The sequence below is a fragment of the Octopus bimaculoides genome, chromosome 3 (assembly GCF_046866305.1).
Source record: "Octopus bimaculoides isolate indiv1 chromosome 3, ASM4686630v1, whole genome shotgun sequence".
Classification (NCBI taxonomy): Eukaryota; Metazoa; Mollusca; class Cephalopoda; order Octopoda; family Octopodidae; genus Octopus; species Octopus bimaculoides.
This window is the reverse complement of record NC_142930.1, coordinates 23,640,285-23,666,673: the sequence shown is the minus strand read 5'-3', so window position 1 is coordinate 23,666,673 and position 26,389 is coordinate 23,640,285. Positions and strand designations below refer to the sequence as shown.

Genomic DNA, 26,389 nt, shown 5'->3' with positions numbered 1-26,389 from the left:
CCACCACAGCCATTTGATATTTAAAAACTAGTTTTATAGAAACTTCTTTCAAAATTCTTATTTTGTATTTTACACATTAACTTGCGCAGGCTATTTCTTGTAATACATACCATGACATACATCTAAAGTAAATTTTTTTCAGGGGCCCTTAAAATACTATTGTAGTTCTCAAATTTATTATTTTGTTACGTGGACTCTTCCACCCAAACAAAATTTTAATGGATCCTAAGGGGCCATACGGACACCAGTTGAGAACTCCTGTCCTTGCTGTTGTTGTTGGCACTCCGTCGCTTACGATGTCGAGGGTTCCAGTTGATCCGATCAACGGAACAGCCTGCTCGTGAAATTAAAGTGCAAGTGGATGAGCACTCCACAGATACGTGTACCCTTAATGTAGTTCTCAGGGATATTCAGCGTGACACAGAGTGTGACAAGGCTGACCCTTTGAATTACAGGCACAACAGAAACAGGAAGTAAAAGTGAGAGAAAGTTGTGGTGAAAGAGTACAGCAGGGTTCGCCACCATTCCCTGCCGGAGCCTCGTGGAGCTTTAGGTGTTTTCGCTCATACACTCACATCGCCCGCTCTGGGAATCAAAACCGTGATCCTATGACCGCGAGCCCGCTGCCCTTACCACTGGGCCATTGCGCCTCCACTACTCCTGTCCTAAATAATAAAGAAAAGTAAAATTCCAGGAAACTATTGTTCTTTTGAAATTGTAATAAATGAAGTTACTAATATTAGACATTCCTTTCCGAAATGTCAGGACTTACGTATAAACCTGGCATAAGAACTTCTCTTCCATAGATTTTGTCAGGGTATAGTGTTTACTTTACTATGTTTGTGTTAGTATTGGTTTCATTTGAACTCGTGAAATTAAATTTATTTTATTATTTTACATACACGCATAACTTCATTAAGTTGTGTTTTCTAAGCGTTTAGGAATAAATGTGAAATACTTAATGTCATTATATCATCAATTTAATTTGACATCCTCTTATTCTATTGGCTTTAACATATATTCAATTCATATTTAGTAATGGAAATTCTTTCGGAACATCATGAATCGTGTTATAAAATGAAGATATGTTATAAATGTGTATATCTGCAAAACCGCCTCACCCCACCAATAATATAAGAAACTACCATAAATTTATATATTGTTCAGTTAGAAATAATTATGTATACCATTTATGCGTTGTTTGTCAGAAAAATACTCTATACCCTCGAAGGGATTAAAGATAATTTTATTTTGGTCGAATTAATTCCACTGCGTGCACAAAAAGTATCAAGAGACTGACTCGACAAAAATGAATAATATAATATAATATAATATAATATAATAAAATTTGTATGTATATATATGTGTATGTATATATATATATATATATATATATATATATATATATATATATATATATATATATATATATATATATATATATATATATATATATATATATATATATATATATATATATATGTATATATATATATATATATATATATTTGCGTGTGCATGCGTGTGTAAATATATATATATACATATATATATATATATATATATATATATATATATATATGCGTGCGCATGCGTGTATAAGTGTAAGTTTGTGTGTTTGTGTGAGCATGTATGGATGTGTTGTGTCTTTGTGTGTCTGTTTGTATATGCATGTATTCCATTATATGTGCATTGAATTGTGTGAAGACATAGTCAATAGATATTTGTATATTTGTCCCATGTCCATGTAAGAGTTTCACACAGCAGATAACTATGTATGAATGAGTTGCAGATGTCATCCTCATGAACTGGGCTCAAGAAGATATTTGATAAGATTAGTTCTAAGAATGCCGATGATAGATTGTTTGCAACATGGACATAGTAGTTTTGTTCGGTGAATATGTGATGAGTTATATTTGGCTCTTTGAACATATTAGCATCATGATACACATCCTGATAAATATTGATATCTTACTCTTTCAAGAGGTCCTTGATAACTGAATATGTACCTTATATGTACTTTATAAGTTGCTTATAAATATTGTGTCGACTCGTACAATCTTTGTTGAATTCCCAAGGCTCTGTTCCTAGCAGCAAGACTCTGATACATACCTCTTCACTCTGAAATAATGCAATGAGCATTGATTTAAGTTAACGGAAGTTCAATTAAAAGAAGGGTGAATTTCTAAAGCCATTTTTTGTACAGGAGTACCTGCCTTTCGGGAATTATGCGTTTCTGAAAACTAATCTTTACGCTAAATTCTAGTAAAGTGAAAATATTTTCCTATTGGTTCGTTTCAAGAGATATTTTTTTAGAAAAAATCTAAAAGTTCGAAACTTGACAGCCTTTATTCATGAAAGTAACAACTTATGAAAATAAACAGTAAGATGTCAATATCGATCAGGTTGTGTATAGATGTTGATTGCTGTGTGTGTGTGTGGGGGGGTATAGGTGGAATGAGAATTGCTGTGATGATAAGGGACACTCTCTTCTATCTTATTGTTCATCATCAACATTTATTCGAGACGCAAATAACTTATCAAACGTTGATATTTATGGCTCTTCATTTTTTTCTATTAGTTCAGTGTAGGAATTAAGCTTAAGTAAAAACAACACTCGTAATGTTTATATTACGTTCCCGATTAGCGTCAGCAAAACTTCTTATGACTTTTCCACTATATATACCAACCTTTTAGCAATATTCTTGAAGTCGGTGTAAGTAGAATTGTTGGAAGTTCCGTATTGCTCTTGTTCTAGCGGCATCAACTCCTCATTAGATAAAATTTCTCTTTGGAACACACGCAGCTCCATTACATCTTCTTGAAACTCTATTTCATTTACAGGGGTCATAATATCTGTATTTTTGTATTTCTGCTTTTGAAAAACTATTTGGATATGCATTTTTCGATACACCATTTAATGTTGCGGATTTTGTTGTAATGTTATCTACGGCAACTGTTATGTCGAACTTCTTCCAAAACTCCCTAACATTAAGTTTATTCTCAGCAGCATTTGCTTTCATAAGTTGCTCGAAAGTTCTTGTCAGAAAATATTGCTTGAAGTTCTCTATCACACCTTGATCCAGAAAACATGTTGTTGTCTATCACACCTTGACTTCAGACAACATGTTGCATTCTCACATTAGCAGAAATCTGTTAATTTCACTGGGTGGTTGGGTGCATTTTCTAAAATGTGCAATGCTTTGTTCGAAATGTGTCTGGCTCTCTAACTTTCTACGGCAGGATAAATATATTTATAAACTAAAACTTCGTTTGTGATATCCTCTCCTTCTAAGACATAAAACTTGGAACATAATGAGTTCTTCATAGCTTTTTGCATCAAATGTTTTTTTTTATATTGAGGTCGATTTTGTGGAATGATGAAACCTTTTCACCTTTGCAGACACTACTGGGTGCCCCAAACTTCGAAATATATCATACGCAAAGCATATCTACTAAATTCTTCATTAAGCACTTAATTGCATCAAATAACATTATTTTGTTTCCAGAAATAAAACAAATTAATATTTTAAACTGCTGGTGTGTATTTACTTTCGACACATCTGTGTGTGTGTGTGTGTGTGTGTGTGTGTGTGTGTGTGTGTGTGTGTGTTTGTGTGTGGAAATGCGTGTAGAGGGAATGCGCGTGCGTGTTGGGTGCGTTTATATGCGTGTATATATATATATATATATATATATATATATATATATGTATGTGTGTGTGTGTGTGGGTGTGTGTGTGTGTTTGTGTTTGTGTACTTACGGCCTTTGTGCGTTAAAACCCATTGAACCACGCCCTGAATTACGAGGCACAATCATGTTGACATTATTCAGAACTCAACTTTATAATACGTTTTAATATACAGTTTTAAGAGAGGAGACGTCTCTAAGACATCAATATCGCAAATGAACGGTTTCCATGTTATAGTGAACGGGAAACTGTTGGATATTAATCTACACATCGTTATTTATATCGACATTTCAATACACAAACTCTCAAAGTGCCGAACGAGTTAATATTTTACAAAAAGTAAAGTAAACCTCGATCGCAGAATAGCTTTGAAAAAAAAAACATTTTAGAAGATTGGATAAATACCCTAATATACATACATATACACATACATACATACATGCATACATACATACATACATACATATATGTGTGTATGTAGTTGTGTGGTAAGAAGCTTGCTTCCCAACCACATGGTTCTGGGTTCAGTCCCACTGTGTGGTGCCTTGAGCAAATATCTTCTACTATAGCCTCTGGCCGACCAAAGCCCTGTGAATAGATTTCGTAGACGGAAACTGAAAGAAGCCTGTCGTATATATATGTATATATTTATGTGTGTGTCTTTGTGGAATGGACCACAACTAGCTACACAGTACGCATTCTACCCGGGAGGAATCGATGCAGGATGCCTCGAAACTAACGTTGTGAGCAATAAAGTTTCACGTATATTCCATTTTCCGAGTCTTTCATTTGTTATATATACACACATATATATATTTATATGACATCGAAATGAAAGCGGGAAAAAAGAAAAAGTTTTATCGTTATGAACAGAACGGAAAATCAAAAAGTGGAGAAAATATATAATAGGAGACGATAAGCTGAATTAAATTGAAACGGAGAAAGTGGACAAAAGCAGGAAAGGAAAATAGAGCTGTAAGGTTAGAATATTTGTAAAAAGATCGTTGAATTCTTTATGATATTCCACAAATAGAAAGAATACTATTGTTTACGTAAATAAAAGAATGTTGATTACTGGAGACATACGTGGCATTGTTATTACAGAAAATTATTGTACACTTAATGACACTCTGTATTCAAAATCGAATTTATATTGCGAAGGTTAAGCAGTATAAACAAATGTTTAAAATTGAGGAAGCTAAGTGTAGGTTGCTTCTAAAACAATGAAGTAAAGGAAATGACATACCATACAGTCAAAATTCACACACACACACACACACACACACACACACATATATATATATTCTTTTTCTTGTTCCAGTCATTAATTAAATTGCAGCCATAATGCAGCACTACCTTAAAATGTTTTTAGTCGAATGAATCAACTCCAGAACTTTTTAAAGCTGGGTACTTATTGCATCAGTCTTTTTTCCCGAGCCGCTAAGTTACGAGGGCATAAATACATCAAAACCGGTAATCAAGAGGCGATGGCGGACAAACACACACACACTTATATATACGACGGGTTTCTTTCAATTTCCGTCTACCAAATGCACTCACAAGGCACTGGTCGAGCCGAGGTTATAGTAGAAGATACTTGTCATTGGTGTCACGCAGTATGACCTCCGATCAGGAAAAAGCTGCCTTACACGGCTTCTGCGGCATTATTATTTGGAGTTGGAAAAAAATAATGGATCGCACAAACGTAAATGTGATATATCTCAATTTTGCAATGCCCTTTGATTAGGTTAATCACGCGATGATATGTCACAAGCTACGGAGACTTGGTATAGTCGGAAAATTTGGAGAATGGATACATTACTTCTGACTTCTTAAAAGACAGAAACCAGGCTGTGGCGGCCAATGACACCCTCTTCAAGGAGGCTGTAAATCGAGTGGAGTGTCACTGAGAAATGTCATGTGCTCGCTGATATTTATTGTAACGCTTTTGGACACGCCATCAGTTATACGGACAGCCACACTTATTAGCTATCCTGAAGACACAAAAGTTGTAAAAGCAATCAATGAACCTCTCGATGCTAAACTTCTATAAAAAAAAACGAGGTGCTATATATAAATGGGCTGAAGATAAAACATGCAGTTTAACGCTGGGAAATCTGGAGCCCTTCGCTATTAGACAGCCACTAAAATGCTGCAATGAAGATGCTTTGTACCAAAAGAAGCGGCAATACCAGATGCAAGTACAGTGTGTGATCTGGGAAATGATATGAGCTACAACGCCTCGTTTCGTGTACATACCACGAAGATGGTGGCAATGTGTATTTTGCGAACGTGTTAGCTCTTTTCGTTAACAGCCACAAATTTCCACCTCCTTTTAACCCACTCCTCATCGCTCCTCGCCCTGATCATCTTAGCAGGATGATAGATAGTGGCGGTAGTCCTGCGAGAAGTTTTTTTCCTCCTAGCTGTTGGTCAACTGGCCAGTAATATCTTCGCCTTCGGTTTCCTGGCTGTCAGCCACTGACACGAAGGACGTGTTTCTCTGCTACACACAGATCGACAGCTAGTGGTTATCTGGAAACAATAGCTTTTGTACCGTTGCTTCTGGTGTACCGCTGCCCGTCGCTGTCTGTTCTCATCAGCCTTCCCAACTTCAAAGGGCAGAATGGCCTCAAGAGCCCCTTATTGACACATATTAAACAGCCGAGCTTTCTGATATGCGCAACTACTATTGCTTTTCTTTCTGTGTTTTGATGGGTTACAGCTCTGAGATGTCTGTGAGATGGATGTAAATCCCAACTGACTACGTATATAATTTTATAATCTCGATGGATGACACCCAGAACTTGCAGCGATACAACAACAACGGTGGTTCTAAATGGAGCATTGGAATTATCGAGTGTTTTACATGTTCACAACAGTGAGTCGGAATTCTTCTATTGACTTGGATCAGAATCGAAGCGCCAACACTACGACTGTACTTTCAATTCAATTCTATAAACATCTCTACGGTCTACACTGAAAAATAAATTAGTGTAACCGCTGTAAAACATTATGCTGTTCCCCATGCATTCAAACCAATTCATTAAAGAATTTCAACACAGCAATGCATAATGCAAACTAAAATAAAAATATGTCACTTTAAAAATATTGTCACTTTTACAGTTTATATTCGTTTCACATTGAGCACCTTCCACTACCAGGGTCAGGATACACAGCACTGATCATCCGGTGATAGCGTGACGCTGTTTATCCATGCAGTTAACTACTACTCTCACGATAAGGGTAACACATTCAATAATTCTGACGCTTAATTCTTATTTTATCGCAAAAGCACAAGGAAATATTAATAACAATCTAATATGATGTGAGCAATTTTCAAACTTCACCACTCCGCAATACACACACACACATACACACACACACATACACACACACACACATACACACACATACGCACATACACACGCACTCACACACATACAAACACTCACACACACACAAATAGTTATTAATATTAGTAGATTACTGCCTCATTTTTATTACCGAGACGATAAATTAAAGTGTGTATGCGTTTTATTGTGCTTTCTTGGAGACATTTAGAATATTTAAACCCAGTTTTCTTTTAATTTGATAGTGGTGGCAATGTGTCCGTCTCACTTCAACCCTCATAATTTTCATAGTGTTGTTGCAACATTTCAATCGTGATGCAAGCCAGTACGAGAAAGCAGGTTCATTACTACAAGTTAATGAATCACTCGACCAACACGTCTTATTCTATGGGAAATACCTCATCAAGTGATATTATAAGATTTAACAAATCTGATTCAATACATGTATCGGTAATAGAATAACAGAATAGGAGACATTTAAGAGATGGTTTTCTTGAAGCTTCGTATATGTATACATTATCAAATGATCAAAGACCCTCCATATCCATTTGTTCGTAGGGCCAACCAGCTCTCCGGATTCTTTGGTATATATATTCTTCTCTTCCTGGACGGGACGCTGGTACATAGCAAGAATACTCATTTTGGCCAGTTGAGTGGAATGGAGCAATGTAAAATGAGGTATTTGCTCAAAAATACAATACGTCGACCGGTCCAGGATCGAAACCACAATCTTACGATCAAGAGTGCAGCGCTCTAACCACCAAGTAACGCGCTTCCAAGTAATATAATACGATAGAGAGAATTGTATTACTTATTTTTTTATTAAATGCTCACACTTTTCTATTTTCTGTTGCAGAAACATATGACTGTCCTCCGGGACACCGAAAGTGTCGAGGAGGGCAATGTATCGCAGAAAATAAATGGTGTGACTTTTGGAGAGATTGCCCTGATAATTCAGATGAAGATGACTGCGGTAATTTCATTTCTAATCTTTCAATTCTAATCTTTCTCTGTTGCAGTTGCTTTCTAAATATAATTAGGTTTCCAATGTGTATTATATGGTGTTAAATATGTGGCAATGTGTATTATATGGTGTTAAATATGTGGCAATGTGTATTATATGGTGTTAAATATGTGGTAATGTGTTGATTCTAATGTTTGCTATATGTTGACGCTAATGTATTTATTTATGTACTGAGTTATAGCGAACACCGTAAAAGAAAAAGTTCCTGATGAATCGGTGTCACAATTCAGTAGTTTCAATTTCTGGAGGAACACCACTACATATATTCCTGCTGCTAATGTGTCTTTTAGATAAAACCTACCATAAGCTGATTTAAAGGCATGTTTCGATTACTATTTGAAGCCAAGTTTCCAATATTTGTGTAAAACACATAAACGCCACCACAAATATATATTTCCATTTACATACAGATATATTATATTGAGAGTATAGACAAGACTTTACGAGTAATAGAATAAATATATATATATTTGAGTGTGTGTGTATATTTATACATATAGATGTGTGTGTGTGTGTGTGAATATATATATTTGCATGTATATATATTTATGTTTATAATTATGTGTATATATATATATGTTTGTGTATGTATATATATATATGTATATGTGTGCATATATGTGTGTATATATATATATGTATATGTGTATATGTATATATATATATATATATAAAAGATAATAAGAGTGAAGAAACCACAGAAGGCTTGTGTTACTTGGTTAAAGTATATATTTAAATTATGTCAGAAAAATGTTAGAAAAATGTTAGAAAAATGTTATAAAATCTTTTTGGTATATAAACATTGTATTTTGAGAAATAACCGGTTTCGTGTTGTCTTTTCAAATTTCTCTACTTCATTGTGTCGTGTTCGTTCCAGTCTCTGGAACGAACCTATATATATATATATATATATATATATATATATATATATATATATGTATATATATATATATATATATAGGTGTATTATCGCCATATCACATTTTTAATTTCGCGCATGCGCATTACACAGTATAATAGGGTCATCCTGGCACCGTCCGGGAGAAAATCAGCACCATGACACAATTCACTCTGCCAGAAATTTAGAAACGACATTTTGTACTGATTGGCATTCGCACTGGAAACTCCAATACAAACATTTCAGAGTGATTGGGTGTCAATCCAAGGACAGTACAGAGGATTCGGAGAGATAGATGAGTCTAATGGTGATTCCGAAGGTACGATAGGTCAGAAAACTTACTATGATAACTCTGATGAGAAAAGAACTCCTGAATTTGTTGGTGAGATCCAGGTCATGATTGACAACGATCCCTCCAAGCCAGTCAGGTCCATTGCCAGGTACATGGGAGTGTCTGAGTTTTTTTATCAGGCAGGTAGTACATGGAGACATTCAGCATTCCTCATATAAAATGAGAAAGGGCCAATATTTATCCCAAGCCATCAAGAACAAGAGGAAAGTCCGCGCTACGTAGATTTTGAACAAATTCAGGCATCCCCTCCAACCAAACATGCTTTGGTTTCTCTCACACGGGAAAAATATCTGCCAGGACCAGATGGTGACAACCGTTGGCTTGCAGTGTTCCCAAAACATGTACCGAGAATGATGAAAATCAAACATCCAGTGAACATCATGGTGTTTGGAGTGATCACTAGTGATGGTGACGTTATGCCTCCATTCAGCTTCTCACACGGCCACAGATTCAACACGGAGGCCTACATCAAGTGCCTGGAGGAGGTAGTACTGGCTGCCCTGGGTCAAGAAGGTGGTTGCTGGCAGAATCTACTTCTGGCAACAAGATTCTGCACCATGTAACACAAGTAGAAGAACCCATTCATGGCTGTCAGGCAATTTCTGCGACCACATCACTCCTAAAATCTGGCCACTTAACTCTCCAGACTGCAACCCTCTTGGTTATTGTGTTTGGGACGCAGCTGAGCGAGAGATGCTCTGGTATTTTTTGCTGTCTTACCAAGTGTTGGCCTTATTTATCTTATTACTGGTCCTTTCTGTGCTGCTCCAGGAGTTACTCCTGTACAGCGGGCAGTTCCACTTAGCATCACTCTCTATGATGGCTTTGTACTTTGTCCTAGCTCCCTTTGTACACTGTAATCCTGTTCTTGTGATTGTAGCCAGAGAACTGCATACGGTGGATGAAGTGTTGTATGTGTCTTTCCAATTCCCTAGGGTCGCACATGCGAGACATTCATCATCACTCTCACCAAGTCAGCTGTAAGAAAGTTGAACTTGGCGATGTCCGCAATCGCTGCGTTCTTGTGAACAAGGTACTTAGAGGCCATGGGTTTAGCATAATGAAAATGAAGGATGTGGACCTTTTTGTTCTTCGATTCCAACCAGAGTTCTACGTGTAAAACAGGTAGTCTATAGTTCGGGTGCTTACTAGGGTAGTCTATCATTATTTCAATACTCTGGTGGATAGAGTTAACTATTTACTGGATGCTCTCCATAGTGTTAGCTTCCAGATCATCAACATTGTCTTGTGGGGGTAATTTGGCTACTATGTTGATATCATCCACATAGCGGAAATACATGGTTAGGTTTAGGGAGTTTCCTGCTAATTTTTCTTTGCCTCCTATCCCACAATACCATAGATAGGTTAGCCACATCGCCATTGATACTGACACCGATGGCTGCACCTTCCACTTGGGCGTATATCGTGTTATTAAACGTAAATAAATGGCCCTTCAGTGTGGTCTTGGTACTCGCACCCACCGCATGTGCGACCATCTTTTTAACCTGATCACTGTTTTCGGCGGTCTTCTTCGCCATAGAAGTCTAGTACTTATTCTATTGGTGTCTTTTGCCGAACCGCTAAGTTACGGGGACATAAACACACCAACACCGATCGTTAAGCGGTAATGGGGAGACAAATACAGACAGAAAGACAAAGACACGCACGCACACACACACACATACATATTATATACACGCGACAGGCTTCATTTAGTTTCCGTTTACCAAATCCACTCACAAGACTTTGGTCACCCGATGCTATGGTAGAAGAAACGCGGCCAGGCTGCTGACATGCGGTGGGTCTGAGCACCGTAACCATGTGGTCGTGAAGCAAGTTTCTTACCACACAGCCACGCTTGCGCCTATATATGTATGTATGTATGTATGTATGTATATATATATATATATATATATATGTATGTATGTATGTATGTATGTATGTATATGCGAGAGCAAAAACTTCACACAGATACCTAAAAGTACTACATTGAATTTCCTATGTTGAAAATAACGTATGTATTTTTCTTATATATATTAAGTTAAATACAGTCAATAAACTAGATAAGCTTCATCACATTAACCATTCCACATGCGAAGCCCTGCTGCAAAGTAAAAGAAAATTGCTTTTTATTCTCTTGTGTTATAGTCGATAACTTATTGAAAAAGTAATTCCTGTTGCGGAACACCTGAATCCCTTGTCCCTCTTATTTCAGGTTTCTGTAGTAACAAAATGATGAACAAATCTCTTCAACCAAATTTCCTTCAAGTTTTGGAACCTATTTCCCTCAATTTGGTAAACTGCGACACGCACAGTAAATTACTTTGCGTAAGCGTAAACCGAAAAGATTGTAGCTGTAAGCTATTCGATACAGAAAAATACTTAAACGATGAAAAAAATCAATAATTTTCATTGATTTCTTTAAGGATCGACAAGACTAAATTGTTTTGTGGTTGTATATACTGTTAGAAATAGCAGAGTATCTGAAAAATTACCTTACAGAGTTAAGATTTGTCTTTTTATATTCAGAGATCAAAACTAACGTGGGCCTACTTTCTTCCATCAGGGATAATAATCAGGAATTAAATTTGGTGTTAGCCACTGTTGACAAATCCAATATTCTCAGTCGTGTTTTCATGTTAGAAATCCCAGCATAGTCATAAACGAAACCAATAAAAGCATCTAATTAGTATTATAAATAAAAAATTTCCGGTGAATTGAAACCCAGACATAGAGAGACGAAGCAAATGATCTTAAGACTATCAATCAAGTGTTCTACTTTCTAGTAGTGTTTCACAGTGTTCAAATTCATGAATAAAGAAAGCTGCAACCTCAATGTTATGATTGTTCCGTCATTCGGACATAATTTCAATCTTTCATTGACATAAGATTATTTTATTTACACCGATAATGCCGTTAGAAAAGGCGTGAACGTTATAAAAAAAAAGATACCCTAGACTATCTAGACCCTAGATAGATGAGCCTTGTAACCTATAAAAAAAAATGTAATAGTATTAGCGTGAGCGCTGCCATTTTAAACCCCAGTAGAGATCAGTTTACGCTGGGCAAGTTATAGATGTCACAAAACTAATTCCCTTCTCGTCTTGAAATATATAGCATTTGTTAAACAAACACTGCATAATTTCTTTAAAAAGGAAAGTGAATTGATTTATGGGTGAAGAAATATGATGGAAAATTTATGAATGAGAAATAAGATGAATAACAATGCAAAACACATGAAGTGGGAAGGAGGGTTGAATCGTTATGAATTAATTTCTGTTAATAATCATATCGATTCTGAGTGACTGCAATAAAGTCCTATATATTAGAATACGGATATAAAATTCTATATTTATGTGTTGCTCTTTTATTGACATTCATAGCCCACTTCACCAGTGTTTCTAATTATATCATATTTAAGAATTAGCAACACATTTGAAATGACATTTAAAATTATGACGCTTTGAAAGTGTGATTTGTGGCAATCGCGTGAGAATAATAATACTTGCTTCATGATACCATTTTCACATTTTATTTCCCTTTCAGTGACTGATCAGCCATGGTTTAGTGGGAAAATTGGTGTATTTTTTCGCTAAATCACCTCAGTTATATTTAGCCACAAAAAATGGTCTAAATTAGCTTTTGTTGGGTCGACAGAATATTAGACAATCAGAAAAAGGAACCGATTTAGTGTTTTGGCAATGTGTTCACAACGTGTCTATTGTCAACACGATTTTCTCCGGCTGGTTTATTTAGATGAATTTAGATACATTTAGATAAATAATTAGTGGAGGCGCGTGGCTTAGTGGTTAGGATGTCAGCACCATGGTCGTAAGATTTTGGTTTCGATTCCTGGACCGGGCGACGCGCTGTGTTCTTGAGCAAAACACTTCATTTCACGTTGCTCCAGTCCACTCAGCTGGCAAAAATGAGTAGCGCTGCGATGGACTGGCGTCCCGTCCAGCTGGGGAACACATACGCCATTGAAACCGGGAGACCGGTCCCATGAGCCTGGCTAGGCTTTAAAGGGGCGCATTTATATATTAGATAAATAATTGGTAGGAAAAACTGACGGCTGTAAACAGAGGAAAATGAAATGTAATTCATTTGGAGTTGTCACAGAAAGGCTATAATCTAGGGCAGTAGAATGGAAGGTTTCAGTGATACCAGTATTACATATGTGTTGCCTTCAAACAATTAATACAAAATGATGATATGTTTAGCGTCCGTAAGAACTCGACATAGGTGCACTGTAAGTATCGTTCAGTTATTTTGCAGTAATAAGGGCAAGTCTTTTAGGTCTGAATCATTATATCATTTCTTACTCTGCTGCTCTGCTTTCCTCGTTAACGCAATGTCGACTGTTTCCTGTCCAATCCTTGGAATCGCAAAAAAGAAAAAAAAACAAATCACACACACACACAAAAACGTAATACCATATGCTTTCAAGATGATTTGTAGTGCGTTCATATGCTTATATCTGTGAAACGGAGTGATAAATTTGAAACTAAAGAATTATTGGTGTCTTAAAAGAAGACAAAGAAAAATGTTAACAGATAAAAGAAGTGTTAATTATATAAAAACCGTTCAATAAAACTCTTATCTGTCTCACTCATTATTCACATATGTTTTGCTGGCCATTAAAGTAATTATTGGTCTAAGGAACAGGTTGCAAAATAATAATTAAAAAAAGATCCATAAACAAACAAGTCACATTTTTGTAAAACAAAATGTAGGGTTAGAAAAATAATCTAAACAATAAAATTCAATGTGTCCTGAATATCCTATGATAAATGTTCTAACGGTTCACAAAATCAAGATACTAAACTATTGGTAACTACAATTAGCACAAAGCCACAAATTTTAATGTGAGGTAGTATAGTCGATCGAATCGATTTTAGTATATGCCTAGCATATACATTATCGGCGTTGCAGCCATGAAATATAAGGTAATTTGATTCCCATATTACAGATACAAAATCTATAGAGACTGTTCAGTTGATTCTATTCTGAAATTTATTTGATAATATGACCTGAAGCTAAACAATAACATCAACTGTGGAGCGATATAGTCCACTGCACTGATTCTAACATACTACAATTCATAAAAGGCTTTGCAATCGATGTTTGTGTAAGATATAAGGCTCACGATTAAAGAGTTTACAGTTCAAATACTTTTCACAATTTTCCTGATATCCGCCACCCTACAAAGCTAAGGCATGGGGTTCGCTCATAAAAAACAAACATGTATTTATGGTCTGAATTATTAAAGCCCTTCTAAAATACATTAAAGCTAAACGATACGAACCGCAAGCGGAAAATGTAAATAAATTTTCGCGTGATCTGATTCAAAGAACTTTTATCTTTTTTTTTCATAGAATACATCAGCGTCATTTCTCATTATATTTCATTATGCTTTCGTGGCTATTATCACAGTATGGATTCAAAATGATAGCTACAAAAAAATAAAAGGGCATACGCGTTAGAAAATATACCTGTGTTTATATGTAAATGCCTTCCGTTTATTAATAATTGTATAAACACACTACTGTTTATAATTAATGAATATGTATAAGTTTGTGTGCGCACGCACGTGTATTTGAGTATAAATCACGAAATATCTTCATAGCACATATAATTTTTTTACTAAAAACATTTAAAGAAAAATTTATTGAAAGAATAATTATCGTAAATATGAGTAAATTATTTTTCAAAATAACGGTCTTGTTGCATTTAAACCCCGACATCATCCTATATATATTTCTTTATCCATTTCAGAAAAGGAAATGTTTACAGTTCAGGGATGAATTATCTATGCACTATTCTTCTCATTTCTTGGTCTCACAGAAACCGGCAACCACTTAAGTCATATTTGAGTAAAGCAAACGAAAGAGTGGTAAGCCGTAAGAACAATGTTAGGACTATATAAAGGAAGCTCTTCGGATTTCAAAATGGCGTTTCTGGAGGATTTCAACAATGTGAGGAACTGTATGGGAAAAGGAGAGTGTTGTTGCACAACAACACTATACTTTCGACAATGGTCCTTGATTTTTACTTAGAATAAGAATCCTTAGTTTTTCACGCAGCAGCTCGCTACGACGAGCACCGTCCGCTGTATAGTACACCTTGTGATATGCTTCCGTGTTGATCCTTAAGGACATCAATGTCAGCATCAATTTGTGTTGTTGTTAGAGAACTCTTTCGTAACAGACGGACGTTTCTTTTCCGCACTCTGATACTCTGGCATTTACTTTGCGGTTCATACAGCAATATATAGGTTTCGTAGCAGCAAATATCTTTCTAAAGCAAGTGTCACTTTTGTTATCATGGCGAACAGACAGTCGTTGACTGATTACAAAACAATTCTGTTTGTGCTGTTACTTCACATTTTGTAACACGTCTTGTACAAACACTCCTAAAACCGATCTGTCGCCGATAGCTTCGTAGAAAAATATGACAAATATGACAAATATGCATATTATTTTCCACGTTATCAATATCCATCCTTTGACCTGCAGAACAATATAATACACATTATCAGCAAGGATGCTGCCGTGTCAGCTTTTATATGTGTGATATTCATGTGGCCGATTAGAAAATTTTCTGTCCATTCTTAAACAATTGATAAAGTAAATTGATAAAGTAATTGATAAAGTAAATCATGTAACAAGAGTTTCATGAAGTGCGCTTGCATTAGGATTCAAAATGTTTCCAGAGTTCTATATTGCTTATTCATAGGTGCAAGTCTGTGTTGTGTTCCTGTTGGTGATCCGCGGTGACTGTCATTTGTTTAAATTATTGATATCAATGGCTGTTGCATGTCTCATCAGAATGGTGAAATTTACATTTTGATCATGGGGAAGAGATCTGGTAAATAGGGGTGGGGTGCGGAAGCGCTACCATTTTGCTTTTAGCAAGAAATTCATGATTGAGGAGAGTTCGGTGACAGGGTGCATTGTCGTCGTGAAGAATCTAATTCTTCGCGCTCCATAGACCCATTCGCTTCCGCCGAATGTCCTCGCTCAAACGCTCCAAAACGTCGCAGTATGATTCTCGATGGACAGTCTAGCCCTAAGTACGACTGACTGACTGTCCTTGGTTTACTATATATTGCGAACTGGAGCCAATTCCTGCTATCTCTAGCGGACGGGAGTTCACCACTGACGATGGACATATATAGCCCGAAACCGTTCGATCTGGTGATATCGGAGCCTGCTAGAAGATGGTAGGCTTTTGCTCCCCTGTTTGCAATATACGCCGGCTGCAAGTTGCATCAGTAAGCAGCTGGAGGAGGCTCTTCCTGGGATTAAAAACGGTAGTGACATCGAACAGTCATATTGATATGGCGATGAACATTACTTATCTGTATAGTTAGTACTTTCATCTCTTATAGAGATTTTCTAACTAGATATTTAGCTTGTAAGATCAGTGACTGATTGTCGTTTGGTTTTCTATATATTGCGAGCTGGTGCAAATTCCTTCTATCTCTAGCGGCCGGGTGTTCACTACTGACGATGGGCACAGATAGCCCGAAACTGTTCGGTCTGATAGAAGATGGAAGGGTTTCGCTCTCCTATTTGCAATACATATCGGGTTCAGATTGCATCGATAAGCAGCTGGAGGAGGTACGTCTTGGGGTTAGTAACGGTTGTAACATCAAACAGTCATATTGATGTGCCGATAAACAATACTTCTTGTATGTAGGTATGTTTGCTTCTATTTTTCTTTATTTGAAGTATTCCTGGTAAGGATGAACTAGTTTCTAAGAACAATACAAAGTTTCATTGTTGGAATGTTGATAACAAGAACAAATGTACAATTTTAAGTTGAAAAGGTCTTGCATATTTTGACGTTTCGTCTTTGTAATGTGCAGATTAGCTGGTTGATTTCGTTTTCTGAAAACACCGAGCTTAACCAAATTGTAACTTAAGTATTTACTCACAAAAATTAAGCGCCCCAGTACTTAAAAGTATAAATGTGAATTTATAATCTGGATACAGAAGCTGGATATTACGAATTAGCTGTCCGTAGTTATGTTCTTTCTCTTTGATTTTCGAAGAAACATTCACATCAGCAGAGCAGCTAACCTCTATACCACTACATACATTTTCTTTTTTATCCCAAACGACATTTGGCTTGTTATGTCTACACTCACTACAATCTTTGACGGGAAGATTCCATCACTATTCCTTGTGTTAATATTTATGTTTGTATTGAATAAAAGGGGCTCTTTATATTTTGCCCCGAGTAGTCTTTGTTGGATGGTATTATTTATTGTTCGAGCAACAACATCGTTTTTAGACAGCTGCTGACATGTGTGCCGTCTTCCACAGAAATGTGATATGGTTGTTTGTCACTGTCTGTGTCTGATTAGTATTTAGTATTTTCTCGCTCACCCTCTCTCACACATTTCTTGGCCCTCTCTTTCTTTAACTCCCACTATTTCCCACTCGTTTATCTCGCCTGCTCCTTTCCCTTTGTCTCTGATTTTTTTCTAATCCCTCAATCCGCTACCCCCTACCCATCTATAATCCTCCCTCGAGACCGGTGTCCGGCCAGCCATGATCTTTCTTTCTTAGCCTGACTACCGACCGACAACACCTCTTATGTCCATCTCCTATGTTCCTGCCTTTAGGTTTTCACTTCATACACGCCAATTCAATTGGATTCGTTGTCAGTCGAAACACACTTGTTATTTTCTTGTTAGTATTCGTAATTGTGTACCTTGTGTGTTTGTCTTTTTGTGTACCATGTTCTCCGTTATTTGTCTTTGCTGCAATACACATTCGCTAGCTTTCTTAAAAAAGGGGTTCTAATGCTCTTAGCTTAGATTTTTTGGGGGGCAACCAGATCGAAATGTCTTGAGTGTAACTACCCGAAACGGTCGTGACTTCTGGTCCGTGACTGAAGAAAGAAGACTGGAGAAAGAAGACCCGTCTTTTTTGCCCGTCCTTCTAATTGCTGTTTCACTTGTCCGCTTTTGTATCGTCTATCTGTTCGAATGTTTTATTGTCCTGTATTGCATATATATATATATATATATATATATATATATATATATATATATATATATATATATATATATATATATAGGGAAGACCAAACGTCACCTGACAGTAAATCAGAACCATTTAAATCAAGATTAAACAAAAATTATTTCATATGAGACTTCACTGATAAATAGACAAATGTTGAACAACAAACGGTGATTTTAACACACAGCATTCAGTTATTAAACATTCATAATTGGAATGAATAACTAAAATTGAATATTAAGTATATATGGAATTTTGATTTACTGTCGGGTGACTTTTGGCCGCCCGTGTCTATATGTGTGTATGTGTGTGTGTGCGCGCGTGTTACCACTGGCTTACTGTTGATATATCTGATATTCTACATAAGCAGGGAGAGCTGCAGTTTTCCAAAACAGATACTTCGTAACACAGGTAATAATATATACAGAATCAGAATATATTTATAGTTTGATTAGAAACCCTGCAGTGCAGAATAATATTCAAATGAATCAAAATTGAAACCTGGGGAAGTGCTACACATTCTCTCGAGCAATTATAATTCTAAAGTTCCATGGAAGTATAAAATGACTTTATATATACATTTTCAAATTTTCATTCACAACACAAGACAATTTCGAATGAACAACACAGAATCCACGGCTCCACACTTCGAAATGACTAAACATGAACTACTATTGGAACTTACATTCCATGTACAGAAGATTTTTTAACACTTCTATACACCACTTTACTCGAATAATGGAACTGCAACTACAATAGCTTTATATATTTTATAATTTACTTCTACTCTCTCTTATTTCCCTCTATATTCCCTGTCTCCTCCATTTCCATAATAATTCCTTATTCGAACTCAAATATTTACCTCTATTTAACCATTTCACATCATTTCTGATGAAGAGATATCCATAATATCCCAGAAAGAGCTGTAAGACTATAGCGATATCTTTTTCCTTATAAATGTCTTGAAAACTCACAGCCTTGGGTTTGTTATCTCATTTTCCTTAATATATATATACATACAATTCACTACTGTTCATGTTGTTTTATCGTGTATTACTTGATATCACTTTTGCAAATCTACAGTTTGTATTATTTCTATATTGGATTGACTTACATATTTAACCTCTGACTGAGATGACGTTAAGTTCACTGCTACTACTTTCACAGTAGCTGAAATGCATTTAGCTGGGTTTAAAACTAGTTTTCCATAGTGATATATGCATGTGAATATGTGTACACACATACAGCTATAAATACACATACGCACCCTCATCCGCGTATACATATGTACACACTACACACCGCTGTCGTTTGGTTGTCAGACCCACATATTGTAACCCAAAAGTTGTTTTAGGCGATGGTAAGAGAAATATTTTTAGATAAGATTATATTAATCAGTCCATATTCTCCACACAGATGAAGATAATTGTTTTCTTTCTCTCTCTCCCTCTCCCCCTCTCTCTCTCTCTCTCTCTCTCTCTCTCTCTCTCTCTCTCTTTCTCTCTCTCTCTCTCTCTCTCTCTCTCTCTCTCTCTTTCTCTCTCTCGCTCTCTTTCTCTCTCTCACTCACTCACTTACTCTCTTAGAACATGTGTGTCTGTGTGACTGTGTATACATATGTATATATATATATATATATATATATATATATATATATATATATATATATATATGTTTATATCCTTTAAATCCTTTCATGTAAAACGTTTTTGAGTGCGCTCATAAGCTATATGATGTAGTCTCACAGGAGGAGGTACTGGAGATTATAATCTCCAAGGAAAATATAGTCAATAAATGTTCCGAGGTGATTATATCTTGTAAGCATAAAATTTAAAAGATCCTTCCTGGAACTGGAACAAAGCATTATGAAACAGAAACACACCAACCATCATTAGCATCAAACCCAGCAACAGAGGGAGTTCCCAAATGAATTAAACAAAAACAAAAATAGACCTCATGTACAACAGATGATTTATTATAAGGAAGTTTTACACAGTGGAACGTAAATATCAAGGACCCAACATAATACTGAGTGTTATTTATAGTTATTATACAATCGTACTTACAAGGAAGACAACGAACTTTTGGTGCCATCACTAGCAAATGTCACGCACACCATAGCATGGAAATTGACATAATAGCAGGGGCCCATATGAAATACTTAATGATGCCAACTCCTCCCATTCTCCACTTCACTGGCGACAGAGCAAAAATCACGAACTCGGCAAGATGGCAGAATCGTTAGCACGCCGGGCTAGATGCTTAGCGGCATTTCGTCCGTTATTACGTTCTGAGTTCAAATTCCGAGTGGATAAATTAAGTACCAGTGAAACACTGGGGTCGATGTAACCGACTCATCTCCTCCCCCAAAATTGCTGCCCTTGTGACAAAATTTGAAACCATTGTTATTATTATTATTATTATTATTATTATTATTATTATTATTATTATTACTATTATTATTATTATCATTATCATGGAGTGAGAGAGCAGTGCATGCCATCATAGTGACACTGGGGTAAAATATACGAAGCCCATTATACCCATCATGACTACCCGTCTGATAAGGGTACACCAGGCACATGCATCACAACCATATGTGCGCGATATGGTGATCTCATATCAAGATAAACAGCGAATGACCTCGCAGGTGGGGCCCAGTTAGAACTTTCTTCTGGTCGAGTAGTCCAACCCGCTCAAAAAGTTCCTGAATAAGGTTTGTTTAAGGATTTGAGCAAATCACCCATGTTTCCAAAGGTGAATTGTCTTCTATTATAAGCACAGGCTGACCAAAGATTTGCGAGTGGTAGACAGAAACTGTACGCCTAATTCACGTCTTCATCACAGGCCACCAACACACCCACTGTGTGTGTCTCTCTTCATGTGCTTGTCCCTCAGCATCGCATAAGAATGATAGAATAAAAGTCAGGCTTAAAAAGATGATTACTGTTGTCGATTTGTTCGACTAAAGCTTTGAAACTGGTACCTAGCTTGGCCACAGTCCAATGCCTGAAACAAGTTAAAGAACTGGATTGTGGCCCGTGACGGAAAAATAGAAAAAAACTGAAGTATACACTGGTATTTGTCGTCAGATTTAAGAAATATATTTTCATAGTCTTGTTTCTCTTCTAAACAAATTTTGTTAGTGCGTTTTCTGCGGTGCATAGAAGTGTGGGTTCTCTTATCCGTCGGGGGTTTATATGCCGTAATTATAAAGTATTTACTTTAGTCAATGAACAGTAATCGCTTATAAGCTCGAAGCTCATAAGATAGTATTACTATAATTATTAATATATATATATTCAAATTACGATGAACGTAAACAAACACACGAAGTTTGCTTTTAGAGGCGTTGAGATATCTTAGAAAGTTAAAGAAGTGATTTTAAATTCTCAAACGCAGGATAATGCTAATAATATAACCTGAACAGGATAAGCTACCACTAATTTGCAGAAAAAAGTGTTGGCGGCCAGCTATATATATACGTGTGTGTGCGTGTGTGTGTGTGTGTGTGTGTGTGTGTGTGTGTGTGTGTGTGTGCGTGTGTGTGTGTGTGTGTGTGTATTATGTACATGTAAGTAATGATACAAACACATATACAACCCTTCATACATGCGAATGAACATGCATAGAAATATTTATCTATTTACATATACATATATATATACGCACACACAGACACACACACACACACACACACACACACGCACATACATATATATATATATGTATATATACAAGCACACAAACACTCACAAATATTGCTAGGATGCTGTCAATAATGATTTAATAAGAAATATGCATGAAAGATTCGATCATGGGCCAATTACTTAACCACCTGATACTTTGTTTCTATTGTGGTTGAAGAGTCTCCTAGAGGTAATCTCATATTTATGAGGGCCTATATATTATTCAAATGATAGGTATCAGATTAGATTCACTCTTTGTTCAATATCTAAATACCAATTACTCCATATGTTTACCTTGAATAAACTGACAATACAAATATATTCAAGAACCGCTTAATGTTTGTCAATCTCGCTGTTGCTAGTCATGAAATCTATAATTAACTTACACGCCTTTTCTTCTCCCTTATTTCAAATGTATCTTCCCTGTATCTTTGATGTGTGTGTGTGTGTGTGTGTGTGTGTGTGTGTGTGTGTGTGTGTGTGTGTGTGTGTGTGTGTGTGTATCTTATATATATATATATATATATATATACAACTTATTTGGAAATGGATGCGTGGCGTTCGATCATATAATAATATAAATAATATATATATATATATATATATATATATATATATATATATATATTTATATATATATATATGAATATATACACACAAACATGTACATGCCTACATATATATGCTTATATACATGCATATATGGGTACATGACGTCCAATAAACGTGAACAAAATGAGAAACGAGAACATCAAAAACAAAAGCATGGAAATCGAACTTTTTTTCGAACAACGAAAAAACGAACACAGAAACGAGACAGGCAACGTAAAGAACATTCCCTTCATCAATTGTCCCCTGTTTTATCTAGTCTGCGTTTCGAAGGTAGGAACAAAACGCGACTCGAGTTTTTGTCTTAATGAATAAATAAATTAATCTGTCATTTGTACTTCATCAGTGGGATCGCCTAAAACAATGCATAACTATGTAGGAAATACGTACCGAAATTCCACGTGTGCTGGAATATAAATTTAAACACTCCTACGCCTTTTATTTATATGTTTGTGCCATAGATAGGCAAAAAATTGTCGAAACTTGTTTGGTATGAGAATAAATGTTTTACAAAATTAAAAAACCACTGCATGATTAAGATTCAGGTACATTTTCAAATCCTAAAACAAATTCTCCTATATTTTTGCCTGCGTGGGAATAGACTTCTTTCCACACACACATACACACACACACACACACACACACACACACACACACACATACACACACACATACATATATATATATATATATATATATATATATATATATATATATATATATATATATATATATATATATATATATATATATATATAGATAGATAGATAGATAGATAGATAGATAGATAGATAGATAGATAAATTAAGAAAAAGAGTCAAACGCAGGTGTTATTCAGATCTTTATTCTTCCGACATATGTTTCGAAGAAAGCATTGATATTATTCCAGAGGGAATAAAATGATGTAAAACAATGCAATCATCTCGCCAGGAAAAAAAAAGAGAAACAAAACAATTCAATAAGCCATTTTAACCGAATGCAATTACCGCGTATATGATAAAGGTGAAATCTGGCAAGTTTTCTTTTTTAATCGTTAATAGAATTAACGTCAAAGGCAATTTGGAGAAAGATAAATATATTAGCTCTTTCAGTGATCATTCAAATGCTATTACAAGGAATTTCGTTAGAAATATTTCACTTAGACTTTCTAGATTATCTGCTAATGTTGATATCATCAACGATAAAGAAAAAAATACCTATATTAACCCTATTGGCATTAAGGGAGATAACAGTTCTTTTTGTCCCTTTATACATAATGAAAATAAGTCTAAGACTTTTAAAGATAATTACCCTAATAATAAGGTGTGTCCTAGGAAAACTGTTTGGTTGATAATTCCATATGGTAAGCAGATAAAATTCAACCTCCCTTATCAGTTTCGGGAAACTATAGATAAGAGTTTCCCCAAAAATTCAAGATACCATTCGTTTATCAATTCACACCGAATTAGAATAGGGTTTTCAAGCATCAAAATCCTTTCACAGATCATCTCTTCGCATAACAATAAGTTGTTAAATACAAATCCACTTAATGAAAATAATAACATTGATATTATTAAGGCTAACCATTCTTTGAACAATAATAACAACAATATTAATATTTCTGATATAAATTCGAATCGTATTCGTTTCCTTAGCAATAACTCTGAGACTAGAAACTCTGTTTATCAATGTAAAATTACTTCCGGTTCTGATGCCTTTTTTTACATAGGTAGCTCATTGTCTCAGTTGTCGAAAAGAATATCTAACCATTACTCTACATTTAAACATATCAATAAACGCTAATCAACAATAATGTTGAAGATATCAACATGAGCAGATAATCTAGAGAGTCTAAGTGAAATATTTCTAACTAAATTCGACCTTTATCTGTCTTCTTACATATCAGTTCCACTACATATATCTATTTCCACGCTTTAAAGCTTTATTCCCATTCATCTATCACACTATATTTCTCCACTCTTAATTTTCTGTTAATTTCTTTCTTTCTCTTCCTTCTCTTTCTCTAAATTGTCTTTGGCGTCAAATCTATTAATTACTTTTTAAAGATTAACTTGCCAGCGTTCCCCTTTATCATATACGCGGTAGTCGCATTCGGTTAAAATGATTTATTGATGTGTTTTGTTTCTTTTTTCGCTGACGAGATGATTGCATTGTTTTACATCATTTTATACCCTACGGAATAGTGTCAATGTTTTTTCGAAACATATGTCAGAAGTATAAAGATTTGAATAAAACCTGCGTTTGAATCTATTAAATAATTTATCTATATCATACTAAAATATTTAACTTAACCCTGGAATTTCTACCTTTATAAGTAGGCTGTAATATCCTTGGCATTTATGTGAATTTTTGCTACCCTGGTAACTATTTATTTTTTCCGTGTTATTGGTACACATTGGAAGAATATACATACATACATACATACATACATACATACATACATACATACATACATACATACATATATGTGTGTGTGTGGTTGTGTGTGTGTATATGTATGTATGTATGTAATTGCCATACCACAGACCCTTAATTCTGGTGAAATATTTGGAGCGCCGTCGTGTTTCGTCTTTTCTACTCATGCCACACAAAACACATAAAAATGAATATACCTTATAATCTAGCGAAAAGACACCTATACTCGTGAACGAAGACTCCTTGAACTCAGATCAATACTAATCAAAAATATTAATAAATTATGGCATTAAACGAGCAAAGGAAATAGGCATACGAACAGTAAGGGAAGCCAACTGAAACACTACACCAGACTTAAAATATTCTCATACATCTCCACACATAACCCTAGAAACAATGAAGCCTTCAACATTACCATGTAAAATCTACCCATCCTCACAAGTGATAAAACAATGAACAAAATTTTATGGTCACACAAAATTATCAAAAGCAAAATGCAACCGAGATCGTTGAAAGAATATTACCCAGCGCAAGTTTATATCCATTAAAAACGGAACCAAAAGTAAAAAGAATGTGGTCAACCTAACTGTGGCACATGCCTCCACCTTTTGGAGGGTTCATTGTTCCACTTTAAACAAGGTGAAATATCTAAGATTAAATCAAATTTCACCTGTGCCTCGGAAAACCTAATCTATGCCATTACCTGCTTAGGGTGTGGTAATCACTATATTGGCCAAACAGGAATACCACTCCGTCGAAGAACCACTCTCCACAAAGAACAAATCCGCCATCCCCAATATAGACAGATACAGATCAGTGAACACACAGAAAGGTGTGCCAGGAGCCTTAATCCTAATTTCTTAATTTTTCCCACCTATCAGTGTTCACAGAACACTTCAGTACAGCAAAAATGAATAAAGAGGCAACTTTCATCAATAGATATCTTCCACAACTCAATATGAACTCATAACATAACAAAGACCAGTACCAACCCTTCAATTAATACCACTAACGCCCATACATCCCATACACCATTCACATTACAGTATTATATCTGTGAAGGCGTGCGGCTTAGTGGTAAGGGCAGTCGGCTTGCGATTGTAAGGTCGTGAGTTCAATTCCCGGCGACGCGTTGTGTCCTTGAGCAAGACACTTTATTTTACGTTGCTCCAGTCCACTCAGCTGGCAAAAATGAGTTGTACCTGTATTTCAAAGTGCCGGCCTTGTTACACTGTGTCACGCTGAATCTCCCTGAGAACTATGTTAAGAGTACACGTGTATGTGGATTGCTCAGGCACTTGCACGTTAATTTCACGAGCAAGC

The 26,389-nt window shown here is 35.7% G+C and overlaps 1 protein-coding gene across 2 annotated transcripts in view; it reads left to right on the top strand.

The window, feature by feature from the left end:
- LOC106868530 (G protein-coupled receptor GRL101) overlaps positions 1–26,389 on the top strand; it is a 778,677-nt gene that overhangs the window by 621,072 nt on the left and 131,216 nt on the right. For both annotated transcript variants that reach the window (XM_089348684.1, XM_089348683.1), the window contains exon 11: positions 7,901–8,017. In XM_089348684.1, coding sequence (XP_089204810.1) covers positions 7,901–8,017 — 117 coding nt within the window. The remainder of the gene's footprint in view (positions 1–7,900; positions 8,018–26,389) is intronic.